General features: G+C 47.2%; 1 protein-coding gene across 2 annotated transcripts in view; it reads right to left on the bottom strand.

Moving 5' to 3' along the window:
• The window catches only part of SLC24A1 (solute carrier family 24 member 1), a 44815-nt gene that overhangs the window by 3078 nt on the left and 20874 nt on the right, over window positions 1-20863 (bottom strand). Inside the window, exons 4-10 of one of the 2 annotated variants that reach the window (XM_050795927.1) lie at window positions 14747-14800; window positions 13221-13329; window positions 8407-8493; window positions 7255-7346; window positions 2298-2855; window positions 1482-1571; window positions 418-584 (exon numbers count right to left, since the gene is read on the bottom strand). In XM_050795927.1, coding sequence (XP_050651884.1) covers window positions 418-584; window positions 1482-1571; window positions 2298-2855; window positions 7255-7346; window positions 8407-8493; window positions 13221-13329; window positions 14747-14800 — 1157 coding nt within the window. The remainder of the gene's footprint in view (window positions 1-417; window positions 585-1481; window positions 1572-2297; window positions 2856-7254; window positions 7347-8406; window positions 8494-13220; window positions 13330-14746; window positions 14801-20863) is intronic. The other variant, XM_050795928.1, reaches the window with a different exon arrangement.

Raw genomic sequence — 20863 nt, 5'->3', positions numbered from 1 at the left:
TTGCACGTTATACAAAATGCTGTTTAGAGCCTCTGAGCTAGCAGGAGTTCACGTACAAAGGAGCAAGAGTAGTACCAAGAAGTGAAGTTGAGTCATTGCTCCTTCCAGTCCCACCTCCACTGCCTTGAAAGTCAGTGAGCAGAGCATTTGATGGTATTTGGTAATAGAATGAAATGGACTTTGGTTTTCAATTTATCTGTAAATTCCAGTCAGTTACATTTCAGGCAGCATTTTAGTTCTATTTTCCCATCTGGCTATGATGAATGAAGGGAAGATATTTTGTTGCTCTGTAGAAACTAACAATATAAATGCCCTTTTATTCTATGTATAATGAATAAAGCAGAAAACCAGTGAACAGAGCCAGTGCAGTGTTTCAGTCATATGTAACACCCCTTAGGAAGTAACATTGCCACTCACCCCACAGTAATATCAAATATGTTACTGCCCACAGAGCTTGACACAGCCATGTCTCCCAGGCCTTTTCGAGCGACAATCACACTGGTGATGAGGTCAGGAATTGATGTGCCTGCTGCGAGGATTGTCAGGCCCATAATCTCTTCAGAAATGCCTATTGTTTCACCAACCTGGTAAACAGCAACAGTAATGAGAAACCATGGCAACAGTAGGTGAAAAACCTGAGGCACATCCAACCACTATCTACATCCTACTTCCTGCAAACAGAATGCCTTCTAAGGAGCTCAGCTACACCCCCTCAGCCTGAGTGAGGAAGGGTGATAGGCGGACCTACAACTGAGATGGCCACAGAGAGGAAGAGCAAGCAAGACTCCTGCTCCTGGCTGCAGGGACCATGTTGCTCTTCTTTTCACAATTGGACTAAAAGTTACCTACACCAGATCTGCTGCTCGCTGTCATTCCAACTCTTAACACCCCTACCATCCCACAAGAACTGCCCTTCCAAAGAGCTGTTCGTGTCAGCATTTCTATTTCCAGGAATGTGGACACTTGCTGTGTGCCAGGAACTAAGAGGCTGGAGGTGGAAGTATGAGCAGGATGACATAGACCCTAACCTTAGCCTTTTAGAGAGGAAAGCTAGTAAACAATTATTACAGTGCAGTATTCCAGGCAGAACAGAAACACTATGGGTACTCAGAGGAAGACTAATTGAATGCCAGAGAGCAGGCGAAACAGCTGGCTCTCAGAGTGCATAGGATTTCACCAGGTGAGAGGGATGGGTACATGGCGGAGAAAGCAGGAAATAAGGCTAATAAGCCATGGTCAGCTGGAATCAGGCAGGATTCCAAGGCCTTCTATGCCATGCTACAGGATATGACAGAAAAGCCACACTTGAAAAGCACTGCATTCACTGGAATAAAAAGTCTACCTTTAAGCCTTTACAAGCAACATAGAAACAGCACGAATTCACTTGATCCTCGAGATTCCCTGAGTACCAGAAATTGATCCTGAAGGAAAGTGTCCTTGGGACCTGCTGGTAGAGGATTTCGTTCCTGCTATTCACTCACCTGGTGAGCCCACCACACCATGAGGTATGAAAACATGGCTATCCACACGATAGATCCCAGGAAGGTGAAAACAAAAAACTTCCTAGACTCCTGTTTGAAAGTTTGAAAAGGATGAGAAGTAAGTTGTAGAGGCTAAATGTCTTTGACCCTTCTGAGCAAGCCCAAGAATCAGTGACAAGGTCTAATGGAAGAGTGATGGAGAGGAACTGGAGACATTTGACCTGAGGGCTCTCTCTCCAGGCCGAGGACCTTGAGATGGATGGAAAAGGATGGGGGTGGGGGGTACAACTGTAGAGGAGTGCAGCCGGTAGGGTAGACAGCAGTCACCAGATGGAAGAAAGCTGTTTGCTTGCCCTAGAACCAGGTCAATCTAGGTATCTGGTTTGGCTTTTGCAACCTCCTTGTACCATTCCTTTCTTGTCAGACCTCCCCTTGCAAATAAGAATGTTGGGTATAAATACCAGTGATTTCCCTGGGTTTTGGGAATACTCCTGTGAAATATGGAGGAGGTTTAGTGGCATCATTCTCAAATTAAAATCAAGAAGCTGAGATAGGAGTCAAAGAGGGACTAGTGTATACTGCTTATACTGGTGGAAATAAAGCACATTTGAGGTCCAGGGTCTCCCAGTCCCAGTGGTATGTCCCCTAAGCACATCGTCCCCTTCCAAGGCTTCAGTCCCTTCCCAGATCTCAATGGTGGAGCCCTGCTAAGCTGGTTGTCCCTGGCCTCTTCCTCCTCTTGAGTGTGAGCCCTGCCTAGAGACCCCGCAGCCTTGCTGGGGATAAAGAGTCTGAGATACAGAGGGGCACACTCACCTGCCTTCGGACGTCGGGGACCGTCAGCCACAGTGGGAACACGATGGGCAGGAGAAAGAGGTAAATGGCCTGCTTCTGCCTGGTTTCAGGCCAGTGCAGGGACAGAGGCTCTTCATTTCCCTCCTCCTCCTCTTCCTCTTCTTCCTCTTCCTCTTCTTCCTCTTCCTCTTCCTCCTCCTCCTCTTCCTCCTCCTCCTCTTCTTCCTCCTCTTCGTTATCCCCTCCATCACTTCCCCCTCCATCTTCTACACCTTTCTCATCACTTTTGGCTTCACCATGATTTTCAGCACTGAGTTCCTGGCTTTCAGTTTCACCTTCAATACCTTCCATTTCACCATCTTCTGCGTGGATTTCACCCTCACCTTCACCTTCATTGTCTCCTTTTCCTTCTGCTTCATTTTCTTTTTCACGTTCTTCTCCTTTTCCTTGTGTTCCAGTTTCACCTTCACCTTCTGGTTGAGTTTCACCTCCGCTTTTCTCTTCAGTTTCACCTTCACCAGCAGTTTCGCCCTCTTCGCCTGTCATTTCACCTGTGCTCTCAGCCTCAGCCACATCTTCCTGCAATCCAAAACCAACAGATTAATGTGTGGTAGCTGCTCTGATTGTTTTCCTTCTGATCCTCCCCCATTTTCTTTGTTGGTGTGCTTCTCAGAATGTATCTGAAAACTTAAGCATGAGGAGAAAACTAGTGTGATAATTCAGCAGAATTCCCATGACCACACTCCTACCTAGTGGCTGTCCAGCTTTTATTTGATCATTTCCAGGGGTGTAAAACTCACCACCTGAAGCAGCTTCTGTCATCTTTGGCACCTCTGATTCCTCTGAAGTCCATATTTATATCAAAGTTCTACCCCCGTGTATAGGTTTTCTCTTTGATGCCTTATAAAACATCAGTCTTCCATGAGACAGCTGTCTTTCCTGGGTTAAAGATTCCCAGGTCCTTATATCATTTCTACATGCTATGGCCTAGCGCCTCCTCCCTATCCTGGTAAACTCATTTTAATTAGCTTATATCCCAGGAGGAGGGCATCCAAAACTGAACACAGAACACTGCATGGAGTGGAACAGGACTATCACCTCCCTTGTCTTAGATACGATACTTCCATTAATGTTGTTTAATATGGCATGACATCCTTTGGTGGTCACAATGCATTGCTGAGTCTACTAAAACTCCTAAATTGTTTTATTACCTTGTATCTATAAAATAAGGATGATAATGCCTATTTATTGAGGGTTTTTATGTGCCAGGCACCATGCGAAGTAGTTTAATAATAATAGCGAGCACTTACTGTGTTTTATGAATCAATTAATTCATGATATGCATAGAATTATGCTCATCTTACAGATGGAGAAACTAGAGTAAAAGGAACTAAGTAACTCACCTGTGGTCCACGTAGTTTGTAAGTAATGAAGTTGGGATTTGAATACGGATGGTCCACCAAGCTATCCTGCTTTACCAATACCAGGTAAAGGTCCGAATGAGATGTCTGGCTCCCAAACCTGGTAGCCTGAGGAGCTTATTAGAAATTCAGATTTTTAGGCCAGGCACGGTGGCTGATGCCTGTAATCCAACACTTTCGGAGGCCGATGCAGGGGATCACGAGGTCAGGAGTTTGAGACCAGCCTGGACAACATGTTAAAACTCTGTCTCTACTAAAAATACAAAAATTAGCTGGGCACAGTGGCAGGCACCTGTAATCCTGGCTACTCAGGAGGCTGAGGCAGAATTGCTTGAACCCAGGATGCAGAAGTTGCAGTGAGCCGAGATTGCGCCACTGCACTCCAGTCTGGTGACAGAGCAAGACTCCATCTCAAAGAAAAAAAGAAATACAGATTTTCTGACCTCACTTGGACCAACTGAATTAGAATCTCTAGGATTGGAAGCCAGGCATCTGTATTTTAATATACTCACAGCTGTTCCTAAAACATCCACCTTTAGACCACTGTTTGGGAACAACTGACTATCTCCACATACCCTAAAAGCCATTGATAGCTGGGTGTGGTCTCAGATATAGATACCTATGTTTCAACTACTCAGGCAGCTGAGGCAGTAGGATTGCTAGAGCCCAGGAGTTCCAGGCTAGCCTGGGCAATATAGTGAGATCCCATACCCCCATAAAAAATTTAAGAGCTGGGCCGGGTGGGGTGGCTCACGCCTGTAATCTCAGCACTTTGGGAGGCCAAGTTGGGCAGATCATGAGGTCAGGAGTTTGAGAACAGCCTGACCAACATAGTGAAACCCTGTCTCTACTAAAAATACAAAAAAAAAAAAATTAGCTGGGCGTGGTGGTACGTGCCTGTAATCCCAGCTACTCAGGAAGCTGAGGCAGGAGAATCACTTGAACCCGGGAGACAGAGGCAGTGAGCTGAGATCACGCCATTGCACTGCAGCCTGAATGACAGAGTGAGACTCGGTCTCAAAAACATAAGAAGAAGAAGAGATAAAATTAAAAGCCATTGATTCAGAGTGTCCTCAGATTAGGCACCCAGCTAACCTATAGCAACATGCTGGTCCATCCCTTGAGCAAGAGCCCTGGGCTGTGTGTTCATGGAGTAAATATGTTGTCTGTAACAAATGTCATGATATTGGCAACCCCCAAAGGATGTTGAGTGATTCTCAATTGTGCTGCACATTAAAATCACCTGGAGGCTTTTTAAACTATTGATGCCCAAGGACCCACCCCAGATATTCTGACTTCATTGGTTGAGGGTGGGGCATGGTCATTTTTTTTTAACTTCCCCAAATTATTCTAATATACAACCAGGGTTGAGAACCCCCAACGAAGACATCAGATACTACTGGTGAGGCCTGCGGTTTGAACTGAGAATGAGGATTGAGAAGATTTTAGTCTGAAATCATTCCTGCCCTCTCCCTTCTACCCCCATCAGGTAGAGAATGCTTCCCAGAGGAGATGACAAGTCATTTAAACCCATAAATATGGGAGTGTCTGCCTGTTCGGCTCCCTCTTCTCTGAAGACTGTCACTCCTAATAGCCCCAGCTGAGCAGGTAGCTTCCTCTTCCGTGTTGGAGTCAAGTCAGCCAGCCATAGCCAGTTGGATGAAAGCTGGATCCCTGCAAGGAGCTGGGTTGAACTGATTCTTTCTCTCTCTCTCTCCCCCTTTTTTTTTTTTTTTTTTTTTTTGAGATAAGTCTCCTCTGTCACCCAGGCTGGAGTGCAGTGGTGCGACTTCTGCTCACTGCAACCTCCGCCTCCAGAGTTCAAGTGATTCTCTTGCCTCAGCCTCCCAAGTAGCTGGGATTACAGGCGTGCACCACCACACTCGGCTAATTTTTGTATTTTTAGTAGAGATGGGGTTTCACCATGTTGGCCAGGATGGTCTTGAACTCCTGACCTCAAGCGATCTGCCTGCCTCGGCCTCCCAAAGTGCAAAGATTATAGGTGTGAGCCACCGCGCCCAGCCCGATTCTCTCTCTTTTAAGACTGGAAACCTGTCACTGATTCCCCTGTGGACTGCAGGATTGGGTTAGTGGCTTGGAGTTGTGTGTGCTCATAAGGGAACAAATGAAGCCAGCCTGCCAAGAGAGGCCCATGATAGAGCCTGTACCCAGAGAAGGGATGTGAGGGAGAGCAGGACATGGAATAAGAAGCCACCAGGGCAACAGATGCCTTCTCAGGCCTAGTTCCAGCTCTTCATGAGATCAAGCCTTACTTCCTGCCCTGGGATTCCAGGGGATACCTCTGTATCCTCTTAATCCCTTTTACTTGAGCTAGCAGTAATAGGCCTACTCATGTTACCATGAAGCTGTCTTAGACGCTGAGCCCAAAGTTGCTGGTTTAAGGACGAGATATAATCAAGCGCTTTCTGGGTATTGAATGGAGAGAAGAAAAGAGATGGAACTTGCAAATGGGATGTTTTTTACTGTCAGTCACTCAACATATATTGAGCCAGTTGTGCACCAGGCATTCTGCTCCCCTCTGTAGAGGAGACAGGGATGACTCAGACTTCGATCTTGCCTTCAGGAACCTCACCACCTAGTAGGCTCAGAATCCAAAGAAGACAATTGGTAAAAGCCCCGAGATAGGTGCAGAGCACCAGGGGCATTCAGATTTGGAGTGGATCAAGGCAGCTACATGACAAAGGTGTTTACACTGGCCAGGGGCGGGGCCAGGGAGGGGGGTGGGGGTGCGTGGTAAGATGAGCATATATGAAAATGGAGGAGAAAAGGCGTTCTAGGGAGAGGAAACCATGTGAGCCAAGGCTGGGAGGTAGAAAAACATGGAGACGGCCGGGCATGGTGGCTCACGCCTGTAATCCCAGCACTTTGGGAAGCTGAGGCAGGTGGATCACCTGAGGTCAGGAGATTGAGACCATCCTGGCCAACATGGTGAAACCCTGTCTCTAATAAAAATACAAAAAAAAAAAAAAAGAAAAAAAAAACATGGAGACAAGAAATCCAGTTTGTCTGGAACATGGTAGAAGAAGAGACCGTGAGGCTGTAAAGACAGGGCAATGTCAGGACTTGGAAAGCTCTGCAGACAAGGCTGAGATGCCTGACCAGGTGCAGTAGGCAATGAGGAGCCTCAGAAGGTTCGAAAGCCTTCACCCAGCAACCCTCCCACCTGCATTTCAAGCTTCCCAGTGCTCTGGAGCTACCTGGTCTCACTGTCACCTAGTTGCTGACAGACCCACTAACAATTATTTCTTATGTTCTTATAGCATGTGACAGTTCACAATACATTGTCAATATATTAGCTCACTCATATAAGATGTTCCAGTGAGTTAATTGGCCCCATGAGATATTTGTATTTTTGAAGTGATCTTCAGAGAAAGTGTAATATTTACCCCCAAAGAGTAATACTTGAAGTGACCTTAAGAGAAAGAGTAATATTAACCTCAAATAGGATTTCAGACCTTCAGGGAGGACGTATTTTTGGTCAGGAGTTCCTTCCCTAGACCTCTCCAGTTTCGTCTGTGCAAAGGCTGGGTGCCTACCTGACCGCCTGGATTCTCCTTCTGATCTCCCTTGATGTCTGGAGCAGGGGCTGGTGTGACCGTGACCGCAGGGAGCTTGGCTGGCTCCTCATCTTTAAAGGATAAACATGGGTTACATCAGAAGAGTGGACAAGGTTCTAAGGGAAGCTGGCATAAGTGGCTACAGGGCTATTGGACTACAAGGTTTCTGAAGGTTTATTTGGGGGAATTTCTTGTTGGTAGGAAAAGTAAGGTGATGTGAATTGTTATTGCCCTGACCTATCTGCAGATGAGAAGACAGTTGGCAAGTGACCATCCGTGCTCCCCTATAATTCATAGACATTTCCATCCTGGCTATTGTGGCCAAGAACGCTACCAACAGCTGGGCAGCCAGAACAGAGAGAAGGCAAAGCTCCCAGCACTCAGAGAATGACCCTTTGGGAAAGATCCTGCTGATTCCAAAAGCAGCAGCTTTTGAAGGCTTGGAACAGGACTGACGGGAAGGGAAACTTGGAACAGGTTCTCTCACTTCTTGGCTGTGTGGCTTTGGGAAGTCATTTGACCTCTCTGAGCCTCTTGTTTATAGGATGGGAAGAATGACTGCTGTTCCACCTCCCTCCAGGGTTTGCTGAGTGGATCAGGCAGTCCTGGTGTGCCGTGCAGAGCCCACATGGCAGTGGCTGTCCCACTTTCTCAGTCCTAGCTGCCACACAGATACCGATTTCTGTGACACCAGACCCCTGGTAGCCTTCCCTCACTGGGGTTGCTGATTTCAGACCAATAACGAGCAACACTGTCCTTGTACAGAAGAGGCAGGAAGAAGAAATAAAGCCCCATAGTCTCATTTGGGATGAGATTCAGCAAAAAGAAGTGGAAGTTCAACAACCCCCTAGCCTTCCCTTGCCTACCCCAGCTGTGGAAAATGGAGAGGAAGCTGTATGGGGCCACTCTCAGACCAGCAGCCATGTCAGAAAGACAGTACCTGGGAAGGAGGAGTCTGGAGTGGAGCGGTGATCAGGGCAACACCCGACCATCACCCTAACTGACTGGCTCACAGAGGCCAAAGATGTGACTCAGCCCCTGGCCTGGCTGGCTGCCACCTCCAGGCCAAGCTCACTACTGACAGCAGGGAGAGGGGGGCAGGAGAAAACCCACTGCTCTGGCCATCCTCACCTTCTGGTTTACTTTCTGATTTGGCCTGGGGTTGGGCTCTGGCCTCTTGATTCAAGCTCTCCTCCTCCTTCTCCTCGGCAAGGCAAACTGCAAATGAGACAGGACATGCATCTTACCTGGAATCATAGGATAGTCCCTGCCATGCTCTTTCAGTTAGGACAGTGAGCTGAGCAGCCAGAGGGCAGCTGCAGAGCATGGGAAAAGGCTGCCATGGGCGTTGTGACATCTGGATTCTGATCCTGCGAGGCCTAGTTGTGGTGCCTAATTCCCAAAGTTCTGTTTACATTCTCTGCATTGTCACTGACTGGCTGTGACCTAGGGTAAGTCACTTCCCTTCTCAAGGCCTATTTCCTCTCTGGTAAAATGACATGGTTGGACTCAGGGCCAAGAAATAGGATTTATTTCCTTTGCAAGCTCAAGTGATGGCCTGCTTGGATACTGAATTGAGGAGGACTCTGACCCAAACTTTGTAGGAAAGTAGCATGATTGACTGGTAATGTCTGTGATGGACATGGAATGGAGAAATAATTGCAGGGAGATGTTTTTGCCATCCTTGGACAATATTATCTTTGTAGCTTACTTTCTTTGAATCTACTAGAAGCTTTGTTATAGCTCCAGGGGCACGACTGATGGCCATGTTCATAAGCCTTCCCTCTCCAGTGGAAAAGGGGAAATGGTTCACCAACAAGCTCTCAGATACACCCTTTTTGACCCGAGGCACAAGAAGAGCCCGAGAAGGGCCTCCTTCAGATCCCTATGCACATGCTTTGCTGGAGGCCCACAGGGCAGCATGCACAGAATTGTGCTGCCCTGATTTCCAGGCGAGAAACACAGGACAGCAACTCCCTTTCACCAGGGACTATGTGCCAGGAAACATGCCAAGTGCTTTATGTGTATAATTTCAAGGTGAGAAGGGAAGAAGGAACAAGGCTGAGACGAAGCAGCCCACAGCTGTGTGGCCTGGGAGGGTGAGGGCAGTGGTGCAAGTGAAGAACAAAGTGGTGTCATGGGATCTATGGGCTCTATTCTGAATTTAGGCTGGCTGTGCCCCATGAGCACTGCGTGACTTTGGGGAGCCTGCGTGCCATCACTAAGCCTCAGCATCCTCTCTAAAAAGGCAACACCGTCATATCCTCAGGGGACTGATGTGATGAGGGTCCATGAGACAAAATAAATAAAAACACTTTTACTGCTGCAAATGTGGCCTCACTCATATTGTTACTTTAGCACGGATTCTGAAGCCTGATGACCTGGGTTTGAATCCTAGTTCTGCCACTTGCACTATAGCTGTGGACCTAACTGGGTGATTCCTTAAGCTCTCTGTACTTCAGATTCTTCATCTGTAAACTCTTCCAGAGTTGGTGACAGAGTAAATGAATGTATATAGGAATATGGTCAAAACAGTGTCTGGCACCTAGAAAGCACTATATAACTTTTAGCTGTAACAACAACAACAACGATGAAAACAAATTGACAAGAGTAGTTGACAGCGGCTGTCCCACCTGGGAAGCAACCCCACAGTGATGATGCCCAGCCTTCCAGAGGGTCCGAGTTAGAAGGAACCCTGGACATCATCTAGTCCGTAATACAGATGGACCGAGAGGAAACGGAGAAGCTGGAAAATGCAATCTGGGAAGCTGGGTGGATCAAAGCCTCTGCCTGGCTCCAGGACAGGTAGGAAACAGATAAATGGGTCTAGAATGTCCTCCTCTCTTCCTGTCTCCTAAACTCTCAGAGTGAGTTCAGCTGCAGCTGGCTCTGCAATAAGCTCCATGGGTAGAGCCACCACTATGACACGTGTGGTCCCTCCAAGTGGCCTGGTGGGCCTGGGTCCTCATCAGAACTGAGAGGTCGGGGGCCAACACACCTTTGTCCTGACAACCCCAGTGCCCCCTTGGCACTAATCAAACCCTGAAGTCTTCTGTTGAGCAATGTGTAGCTGCTGTCACAGGAGGGCTCCCTTGGTTCTGGTGTTGGCACTGAGAATATCTGCTGACTATTGCTGGAAGGGCTCGCCATAAACACAAGCTTCCCCCTTTCCTTCTCATCCTCATCACAGCCTAGCCTCTCACTTCCCATGTTACTGAGGAAAGCAGATCAGCTGCAGGGTCTCCCCAACCCTGTCTCACACACATCCAAGTGAAATCACCAGAAGAGGCATGGGACCCTGGAGAGGAAAAGCCCCTTCACAGGGAAGGTGAGAATTCAGACCCCAGGAAATGTCTTTTCCACAGATCAGCTCTGTGGAAAGAGCTGGAACACCTGGAAAGAGTGGAAACATCTACACGGCCATCTGGAAACAGCATATGAAAACACAAATGTGCATCTAGAGAGCCTGGGGAACAAAGGCCCCCATCACCGCCCTGCATGGTCGCATGGTCCCTGCCCCTCCCGCATGTCGTCTCAGGGTGTAGAATCAGGCTGGGCTCTTGAGCATGACTGAATCCCAGAGGACATCTGCAGTCATGTACTGTGAGAGCCATTCCATGCCCTGTAGACACTCGGAGACAATGTAGCAACATGCTTGCCCTCCCTGGGATGATCGCTGCTGGCTCCTGGGCACTCGTTTCCTCACATGCCTCTCCCCTCTCAGCATGGCCGGATCATCGCTTTAGCATCAGTCTCCTCTGACCTCAGCCTGGCCTGAACATCACGTAATCCTGTTAAGACAAGTAGGCCAGCTGGAGGCTGTTGGTCATGGAGGTGCCCAGCTGGGGGCCCTCCAGTCCCATCTAAGAGAAGGTCTTTACATCAAGACTTTGCTAGAGTCAGTGATTCCTCTGGGAGTAACCACTGATGACCCAGAGATACAGCTTTCCTCATGGGGCCCTGGCCAGAGCACCCCCAGCATTCATCACCAGAAGCTGTCAGGGGCTGCAGCTTCCATTCTGCAAACTCGAGGTACTATTTTTCTAGAGCTGACATTTGGGGGTGGCCTCTCTCACAATGTCTTCTGAGGTTTACCTTGAGGAATTGCTTTTTATTTTTTCTTTTCTCTCTCTTCTTTTCTAACAGCTCCATTAGCAGCTTAATTTTTTTCTCCCTTTCTCTCTCCCTCTGTTCTTACCTTGAGGAATTCCTAAGGAAGGTTTCATCACTTGTCTTTGATGCAGCTTTTCACAGTATGGTTTATTTATTTATTTATTTAGAGATGGAGTCTCACTCTGTCGCCCAGGCTAGAGCTCAGTGGCACGATCTCGGCTCACTGCAACCTCCACCTCCCGGATTCAAGCGATTCTCCTGCCTCAGCCTCCCGAGTAGCTGGGACTACAGGTGTGTGCCACCATGCCCAGCTAATCTTTGTGTTTTTAGTAGAGACAGGGTTTTACCATGTTGCCCAGGATGGTCTCGATTTCTTGACCTCGTGATCCACCCACCTTGGCCTCCCAAAGTGCTGGGATTACAGGTGTGAGCCACTGTGCCCAGCCTTTTAAAAAATTATTTGTTTGTTTGTTTGTTTGTTTGAGATGGAGTCTCACTCTGTAGCCTAGGCTGGAGTGCAGTGGCTCAATCTCGGCTCGCTACAACCTCCACCTCCTGAGTTCAAGCGATTCTCCTATCTCAGCCTCCCAAGCAGCTGGGATTACAGGCGCCTGCCACCAAGCCCGGCTAATTTTTTTGTATTTTATTAGAGACAAGGTTTCACTGTGTTGCCCAGGCTGGTCTCGAACTCCTGAGCTCAGGCAATCCACCTCCCTTGGCCTCCAAAAATGCTAGGATTATAGGCGTGTGCCACTGCGTCTGGCTGGTATTTTTTTTTTTTTTTTTTTTTTAAACAACTGACAACCCAATATTATCTCTGAAAAGGACTTCAGAGCCTAAAGAAAATTCTGAGCCCCCAAAATTTGTCCTTGAGCCAGAAAGGTCAGTCAGAGTGCTCCCTGGGACTCAATGGATCATTCTGTGGTGTCATATTCAGCTCAGCCCTCAGCCCTCCTGCCCAACTGCAGTCCAAGCCCTTGGCTTTTGCCCAAAGGCTAGCCTTTCCTTGATGGGCCTTCTGGCTGGGTTCCGGTTCTGCACCAGAGCCCCAGAGATGGGGGAGCTCAAGGAGAGCAGGAGGGTAGCTGAGGAGTGCCCTTTAGGGGTCTGAGATGCAGGTTGGGGGCAGCTCTTGGGGAAGAGAAGCAGAAGGCAGGATTTGGTAAGGTGGACAGTGAGAATCTCAGCCACTGCCACCATTTGTCAAATTGGACAACAGCCCCCACAGTACTTTGGATCCTGCTCTTACCTTCGTCACCCTTAAAAGGGTGCTGGCAGTTTCCAGGGTGTCCTTTGGGATTCCTGACTTGGGGAGGAAGTAGCAGGTTTCCTAGGACTCCAGAGTTGAATATAAAGCAAAAGGAAGTGCCACTAAGAACTTCTGGGCTTTGGGACCCTACAAGAGGTGTCCCCACAAGCAGCCCAGGCCAGTCAGCCTGGGCCAAGCTGCCTGGCTAGACACTCTCCATGGAACACTGGGGCTGACTCTTGGGCAGTGGGCTTTACAGGGCAGCCCCAACCCAAACCTGTGCAGAGCACACGGTACTCATAGCCTAACTGCAGGTTAACGCCTGCATTTTACAGGGAGGGACAGAGGCAGGGAAGTGGGATGTGGATACCTAAGGACCTTAGCCTCTGTGTTCCTTGTTGCCCTCTCTTGGTCTCTACCCTCTTTCCCAGACTGTCTGACTTTTACTACTTTCCTCTGCTTATTCTCTCTTCCCACCCCCTCCTCACTGCCTCTCGGATTTTCAGGTCCCAGTTCGTCTCCAGCTGCAGGAGGGAAGGAGTGGATGGGGCAGACCACACAGGTCTGGAGAGGCCTTGCTTACCTTCCCTCAGGGGGTCCAGGCTGTGGAGCATAAGCTGGTAGATGGTGCTGCGGATGGTGCTGTTGTGCAGAGAGGTCGAGCTGCTCCCTCGGGTCAGCAAGGACGGGAGCTGAGCAAGAGGAGAGCCGCACAGGCCTCAGTGGGTCCCTGTCCAAGCCAGGGGAGGAACCACACGAGGGCATCACTAACCTTGCCTCTTTCCCATAAAAATCAGGGAGAAAGCACAGATGCCTTATCCTGACCTCTCCTCTTCCTCCACCTCCAACCAGGAGAGTTACACTACTTTCTTTCTCAGCCTCCCCTCAGCTCTTCCAGGACTATTTTGTTCTATATACTGAATAATTTCCCAAGGTCTCCACAGGGAGCAACCTGGTATATTAGGGATATCATATTACCAAGGGTTTGCACATCCCTGCAGGTACAGCCTCAGAAACACTCCCTCACCCACACACCACACAGACAGACCCACTGCACATGGCTACAGCCCTTTACAGTCCATATTATCACATTTTATCATTGCTCCACTCCCAGAGATAAGCAAAGCTGTGATCCCCATCTATGGAAAGGGAAAGGAAAACTCTAAGAAGCTAGGTGCCTAAGCCAAGGTCATGCGGGAAGTAAATAAAAGAGTCAGACTGGTAACCCAGGTCTTCTGTGGTCTTCTGATTCCCAGTTCAGTTTGTTTGTTTCTTTTCTGCCCACGTGCTCAGAGACCCTCACAGGTACACACATACACACACACCGATACTGTACAGACACAGATGTGACACTTATTCATAGTGACACATATAGAAATATCATCTGATTTACAATGGAACATCCAAAGACAATGCTTCCACTCTTGCTCAGTTCTCCCTCCCTCCTCCTCTTCTTTCTCCCTCCTTTCTTCCCCCTCATCCCTCTGATCTGAACTCTTCTGCCATCTAGTGACTGTGGTGCCACAGTACTTCACCACAAGTTTAGAGATTTTCTTTGGATGGGGGAGGTTCTTTAGGTTCAGGTTTGGAACTGCTTTCAAAGTTCCCCATAATTCTTTGCAGATACTTCATAGTCTGTAAACAGCGAAGGCACAGTTTTTCAGAAACCTCAGACTCCTGCCCTCTCCAGTTCCCCTGCTATCTTTCTCTTAGTTCTGGGGCATTCCAAAGCCATAGGTAATCCGGCTTTTATATCAATCATACAGTATTGGGCTGTACACTCGGACCTGAATTCATCTAGTCCAAACAGTCATTTTACAGATGCAGAATCTGAAGCCCAAGGTCGCACAGCAAGCTAATGGCAGAGCGGACTATATAACATTTCAGATTTAGCTCCCAAACTAGCACCTCCTCAAAGGCCATCTAGAGGTGAAAGTTCTCAGAAAAGGAGCCCTCTCCTCCCTTGCCTCACCCTGGCAGCGCTCCCAGGAGCTTCCTAGGCCTGAGCACAGCCAGGGTCCCCAGCTCAGGGCCCCAATACCCCGGCTCTGTGACCATCCACTGAGACCCTGCAGTGTCCCCACTGTGCAGACTCCACACAGCACCCACCTTCAGCTTCTTGTTATCCTGTAGCTCATCCACCGCAATGGCCCCATCGCCCGGCTGCAAACAGGGAGAGGAGTCACAAGATGTTGTGGCGAGACCCTCACTTTCTCCCTACATCCCTCTCTCCATGAAAGTCCTCAGGTTGAAATACAGAAACGCACTCAGAGATAACCTGGTCTCAGAAAATGTTTCAACATGGTCCATCCCTCCAGTCTGACCTTCTATAATCTGGCTTCACTCTGCAATGCAGTACCCCTAGTCGAATGTGTCCACTCACCATAGTCCAGTGGCACCAACTGTCTTTGGGTTTCTGAAATGTGCCATCCTCTTCACCCACCTCAAAACCCTCATCACAGGGCCCCTCGCCCCCCGTCCATAATGCTTTTTCCCTCCTCAGGTTTCTGGTCTCCACTTAAGTGTCACCTTCCTCTGGGAAGCCATGTATAATTCTTTTATAGACCCCTGTTCTTTTCCTTCACAGCACTTTCCCCAATTTATTTGGGGAAATAAGTCGAGTGCCCCACTAGCATCTTGAAGGTAGACTATTTTATTCACCACTGTGTGGCCAGCATGAGAACACTGCCCAGCACTTAGCAAGAGCTCAATAAATATTTATTAAATGAATGAATAAATGAAAATTAACTGTCCTCTAAATACACTTAATCTATTCTAACTCTTGTTCCCTTATTCATGCCTTTTCCTCCTGCCTAAAATGCCTTCTCCGTTCCTTTCTTTCTTTCTACTCAAATCTTATCCATTTTTTATAAAATTCAGGGTGAGTTCTTGTATGAAGCTTTCCCAAATGCTCTTTCCATGCCCCCTCCCACCCTCCCTTCAGCTTACTACAATACTTCTCTCCTGGAAAGCTGTATAACAGTGAGCACATTCTGTGATACTAAAATCAGCTGTGTGCTCAGGTAAGTGCTAGTGTTTTGGGAAAGCTATGGGGCAGCCAGCTGGGAAGCGGGATAGCCCTAGACAATCTAAGATGAAGAAGCATTAAGCCTATGTATTTACTGTCTGAACCACTGGCTTGCCACTTTACACTCACAGCCTTGTAATACTATTTGAACTTTTTTCAAAAAAAAGTGCTGTTTAACTTTTCACTGCATGAATTGTCTACCAGCTACACGTAGACTCTACCTTTTTTTTTTTTTTTTGCCATGTAATGAACTTACAGTCATCTCTGTTTCCCTTCCTTGTGGCACAGTGTCTTACTGAGCACAGGAGGTACTCAGTAAAGGTGACCTGAATGAGTAGACACTCCCAAGTGACCTTTAGTGCTTTTGTTTTTTATTATTATTATTATTATTATTATTATTATTATTATTATTTTGAGATGGAGTCTCTATCACCCAGGCTGGAGTGCAGTGGTGCAATATCACCTCACTGCAACCTCCCCTCCTGGGTTCAAGCGATTCTCCTGCCTCAGCTTCCCAAGTAGCTGGGATCACAGATGTTTGCCACCATACCCGGCTAAATTTTGTATTTTTAGTAGAGATGGGGTTTCACCATGTTGGCTAGGCTGGTCTTGAACTCCTGACCTCAGTTGATCCACCCGCCTTGGCCTCCCAAAGTGCTGGGATTACAGGCATGAGCCACTGCGCTCAGCCTTATTATTTTTTTACAGAGTTTTGCTCTGTTGCCCAGGCTGGAGTGGAGTAGCACGATCATGGCTCATTGTGGCCTTGACCTCTTGGGCTCAAGCCATCTTCCCACCTCAGCCCCCCAAGTAGCTGGGACTACAGGCATGTACTATGACACCCGGCTAGTTTTTGTATTTTTTGTAGAGATGGGGTTTCACCATGTTGCCCAAGCTGGTCTCAAACTGTGCTCAAGTGACTCACCCACGTCTGCCTTCCAAAATGCTGGTATTACAGGTGTGAGTGACTGGCTACTTTTTTTGTTTTTTTGTAGAGACTGGGTCTCTCTATGCTGTCCAGGCTGGTCTCGAACTCCTGGGGTCAAGCAGTCCTCCTGCTTCACCCCCACAAAGTGATGGGATCACAGGTGTGAGCCAGCACATCCAGCCTTTAGTGTTATCTTTAAGTAGCAGGATCACAAATGGCTGCCCTCAGCAATCATCTTTACCTTCTCATTGCTTCCCTCACCCCACCAACCTCCAGCTAAACAAGAACTGAACTTGCTGCACTCCCTTCTTTGTTCAGCTCAGAAAATACAGAAAATACTGCTTGATCTAGGGCCACTCACCCATCCCTTCAACTTATTCATTCATTCAGTTCTTATTTACTGAGAACCTGCTATACTATTTATATGGTGCTATTCTGGTGGCTTTAGGGATACAAAGATGCTTAGGACATGGATTCTGTGTCCAGAAAGAAATTGAGGCCAGTGATAACACAGATGCATGACAAAGAAGAATGTGGTTCCTGAAATAAAAGGCATAGATAGGTGCTATGCTAGGATGGGCAAGGAAGCTTTCTGAAGTAGGTAGAATTTGAGTAAGCTTTGAAGGATTGGGGGAGGTTTGAATGCTTGAATACACATTGCTAAATGAATGAATGAACATAACAATGAATGAAACAGAGTATAAACAACAAATCTGCATATGAAGGGGGCACTGTGCATTTTAAGAAATCCCCTCAACTCTTTCATGACACGCCTATAAGTTAACTGGGATATAAGAGGCTACAGCACTGACCCCATTGGCCCAGCCATCTCACTATTTCTCACATCTAACCCTCACCCAAAGAGTTATCTTTCTTTTTTTTTTTTTTTTGAGTCAGAGTCTCACTTTGTCGCCAGGCTGCAGTGCAGTGGCACCATCTCGGCTCACTGCAACCTCTGCCTCCCGGGTTCAAGTGATTCTCCTGCCTCAGCCTCCCAAGTAGCTGGGACTACAGGTGCGCACCACCAGGCCCAGCTAATTTTTGTATTTTTAGTAGAGACCGGGTTTCACCATATAGGTCGGGATGGTCTCGATCTCCTGACCTAGTGATCCACCCACCTCGGCCTCCCAAAGTGCTGGGATTACAGGCGTGAGCCACTGCGCCTGGCCAAGAATGCTCTTTAGAGGCAAAGAAAGAACTGTGAGGGTCCCGTCTACACTCTGGGGTGAAAGGTTCTGTACACCGAGGGGTAGGAGAGACTGATATTTGCCCCATGGTGCACACCCCTAATGGTTTCTCTGCCATTCAGATTTATTCAAGCCAAAATACCTTTCTAAGGATTCATCGTTCATGGCTAATTTCAGAATGCACTTTTGACTTTCTGAAGTCTTTCACATCCATTTTCTTATTTAATATGACTGACTCTGTGAAATAGACAACACTCATATTATTGTAGCTATTTTGCTAGATGAGAAAACTGAGATGTAGAAGGATTCCATCACTTACCCACACTCACAAAGATGGTGACAGCATCCTGTCTTCTCTTTTTTTTCTTTTTGTTTAGAACCCTGATCTTATCTCCCTTCAGTTTTTTCTTTTTTTTTTTTTCTTTGGTGCTTTTGATTTGGTTTTACTAAATCCCATTTATTTTCCCAAGCATGAATAAGGAAATGAGGTCAAATCTATATTCCCTCGTGGCTCTATTTCATATTTCGACATTTCAGGCAAATGGACATAAATGTTCGTCAACATTTGGGTGTGGCGAAATGTTGAAAAGGGCATATTCAGAAGGCACCTACTTGCCAGTGCTGTTACTCATGAATTCACTTATGAGTAACAGCACTGGCAAGTAGGTGCCTTCTGAATGTGCCCTTTTCACGAACACATTCACCTCTCACATCACAACATTCTCCCTGCTCTTTCTTCAGCCCAGTTACCCCCACTTTCTTCTCCTTACAATTAGCAAGAGGCTGAGGTAACAGAAGAGGATGTCTTCATGCCTCTTGCTGAAGATGAGCAATGGGATCCTTTGCAGCTGTTTACAGCAACTTCAGGTGGCAAACCATGGTAGCCCCTAGATGGCTTGTCCTCCTGACCTCCATTTGCTATTTCCCACTGATACAGCAATTCCTCTTCTCAACCATCCATAACACATTTCCTGAACTACACATGTTAGTCTTAAATTTTTTAAAAACATTTATTCAACAAATATTTATTGAATCCCTTGTCCGAGCCCTACCTTCACCCAGATTCTCTCAGACAGAACACACTTCACTTTAGCCCTTCACTGAATACAGTATTACACCCCAATCCACTCCATTTGTCTATCCTGGAAACCCAGAAGTCTACCCAAATTCCTCCCTCTCCCTCACAGCCCACACCCAATTAGCTGTCAGACCTCCTTCCTGAGAGTTCTCACATTTCACCTTGTCTCTGCACTCTCCTGCCAGCAGTCCTGCACAGCCTCCTGACTTCTGATCTGTTCCTCTTCCAGTACATTCACCACCCCTTAGCCAGAGTGGGTTTCTGAGCAAAGCACATCATGTCCCTCCCAACACACTGGGAGCCCCACTGTCACCCAGTAAGAGTCCAAACTCCTTAACTTAGCGCAGCCTCCTGCTTACTTGCAGTCCAGTATTGTCCAATAGAAATATAATGCAAGCCATATATGTAATTTTAATTTTTTAGTAGCCACATTTTTTAAAAGTAAAAGAAACAAGTGAAATTACTTTTTTTTACTTTTTTAGACGGAGTCTCACTCTGTCACCCAGGCTGGAGTGCAGTGGCGAGATCTCGGCTCACTGCAACCTCTGCCTCCCCGGTTCAAGCGATTCTCCTGCCTCAGCCTCCCGAGTAGCTGGGATTACAGGCGCCTGCTACCACGCCTGGCTAATTTTTGTATTCTTAGTAGAGACGAGCTTTCACCATGTTGACCAGGCTGGTGTCAAACCCCTGACCTCAGATGATCCACCTACCTCAGCCTCCCAAAGTGCTGGAATTACAGGAGTGAGGCACTGTGCCCTGCCGTGAAATTAATTTTAATAATTACACTTTAACCTGATATGCCTGAAATACAATTTCAACATGTAATTAATATTACAAATATTGGGGTGTTTTACATCCATTTTTTCAGACTAAGCCTTTGAAACCCAGTGTATATATTAAACTCATAGCACATCACAAATCGGACTAGCTGCATTTCCAGGGCTCAACAGCTGTATGCAGCTGGTGGCTACAGTCTCTTCTTGCCCTCTCATTTCTCTGGTTTTTGCACACGCCTACGAGACTCCCTAGCTCTTCTATAGCCAGTGAATTCCTGCTTGTCCTTCAAGATTCACCTAAGTATCCCCTCCCCTAGGAAGCCTTCCCTGACCCTCTGGTCTGTTGAGATGTCGGCCCTCTGCAGTACTAAATCCCTCAGCATTTACCTATACCATTACACATGATAGTGTAAACTACTGCTTGACTTATCTGCCTTTCCCACTGAGAAGGATTTACCATGGAGATGATGAAGCTTAAGCTTCAGGGCTCATCACTCTCCTACACAAATCCCTTCCAAGGCCTGCACCTAATTTTGTGGCAATAGTTTTATATTCTTTTTCTTAGTGAGTATCGGGCCCCACAAAACCTAGACTAACTCCACCTCCTCCATTAGACTAAGCTCCTTGAGAGCTGGAACTGTGCTTTATTCAGACCTATCACAGGCCAGACCTATCGCAGGCCTCATACAAAGATGTTCAATGAATGTTTGCTGAATGAATGTTGGGGTTCTTGAGGGATTACTACCAGACTATCTCTCTTTCAGATTAGCATCAGCCAATTCTTGATTTTAATTATCATACATTCGTTGGTGATTCACAGTTTTCTGTTTCCAGCCCAGACTTTGTTCCTGGGCTTCAGACTCATTTGTGCCACTGCCTCCCAGATATACCCACTTGGAAGTGACCTAAGCACCCAAACTCACTATTCCAAAGTGGGAACTCTTGAGTCTCCCTAAACTTATTATTCTTTCTCAGTGGATGGCACTACCATCCACCCTGCTGCTCAAGCCAAAAAGATCAGCAGCATCCTTGATTTTCCTGATTCTCTCACCCTCCATATCCACTTCACACCAAGTCCAGATAATTCTGTCTTAAAACATTCACAAATACATACACATATAAACAGCCCACAACAGCCTCCTAACTGGACTCCCTGCTTCCACTCTTGCATACCTACAATTCATTCTCTACTCAGCAGCTAGGGCGGACTCTCATTACTTCATTCACCT

This window comes from Macaca thibetana, chromosome 7 (genome assembly GCF_024542745.1).
Source record: "Macaca thibetana thibetana isolate TM-01 chromosome 7, ASM2454274v1, whole genome shotgun sequence".
NCBI classification, from domain to species: Eukaryota; Metazoa; Chordata; class Mammalia; order Primates; family Cercopithecidae; genus Macaca; species Macaca thibetana.
This window is presented reverse-complemented; position numbering and strand designations above follow the sequence as displayed.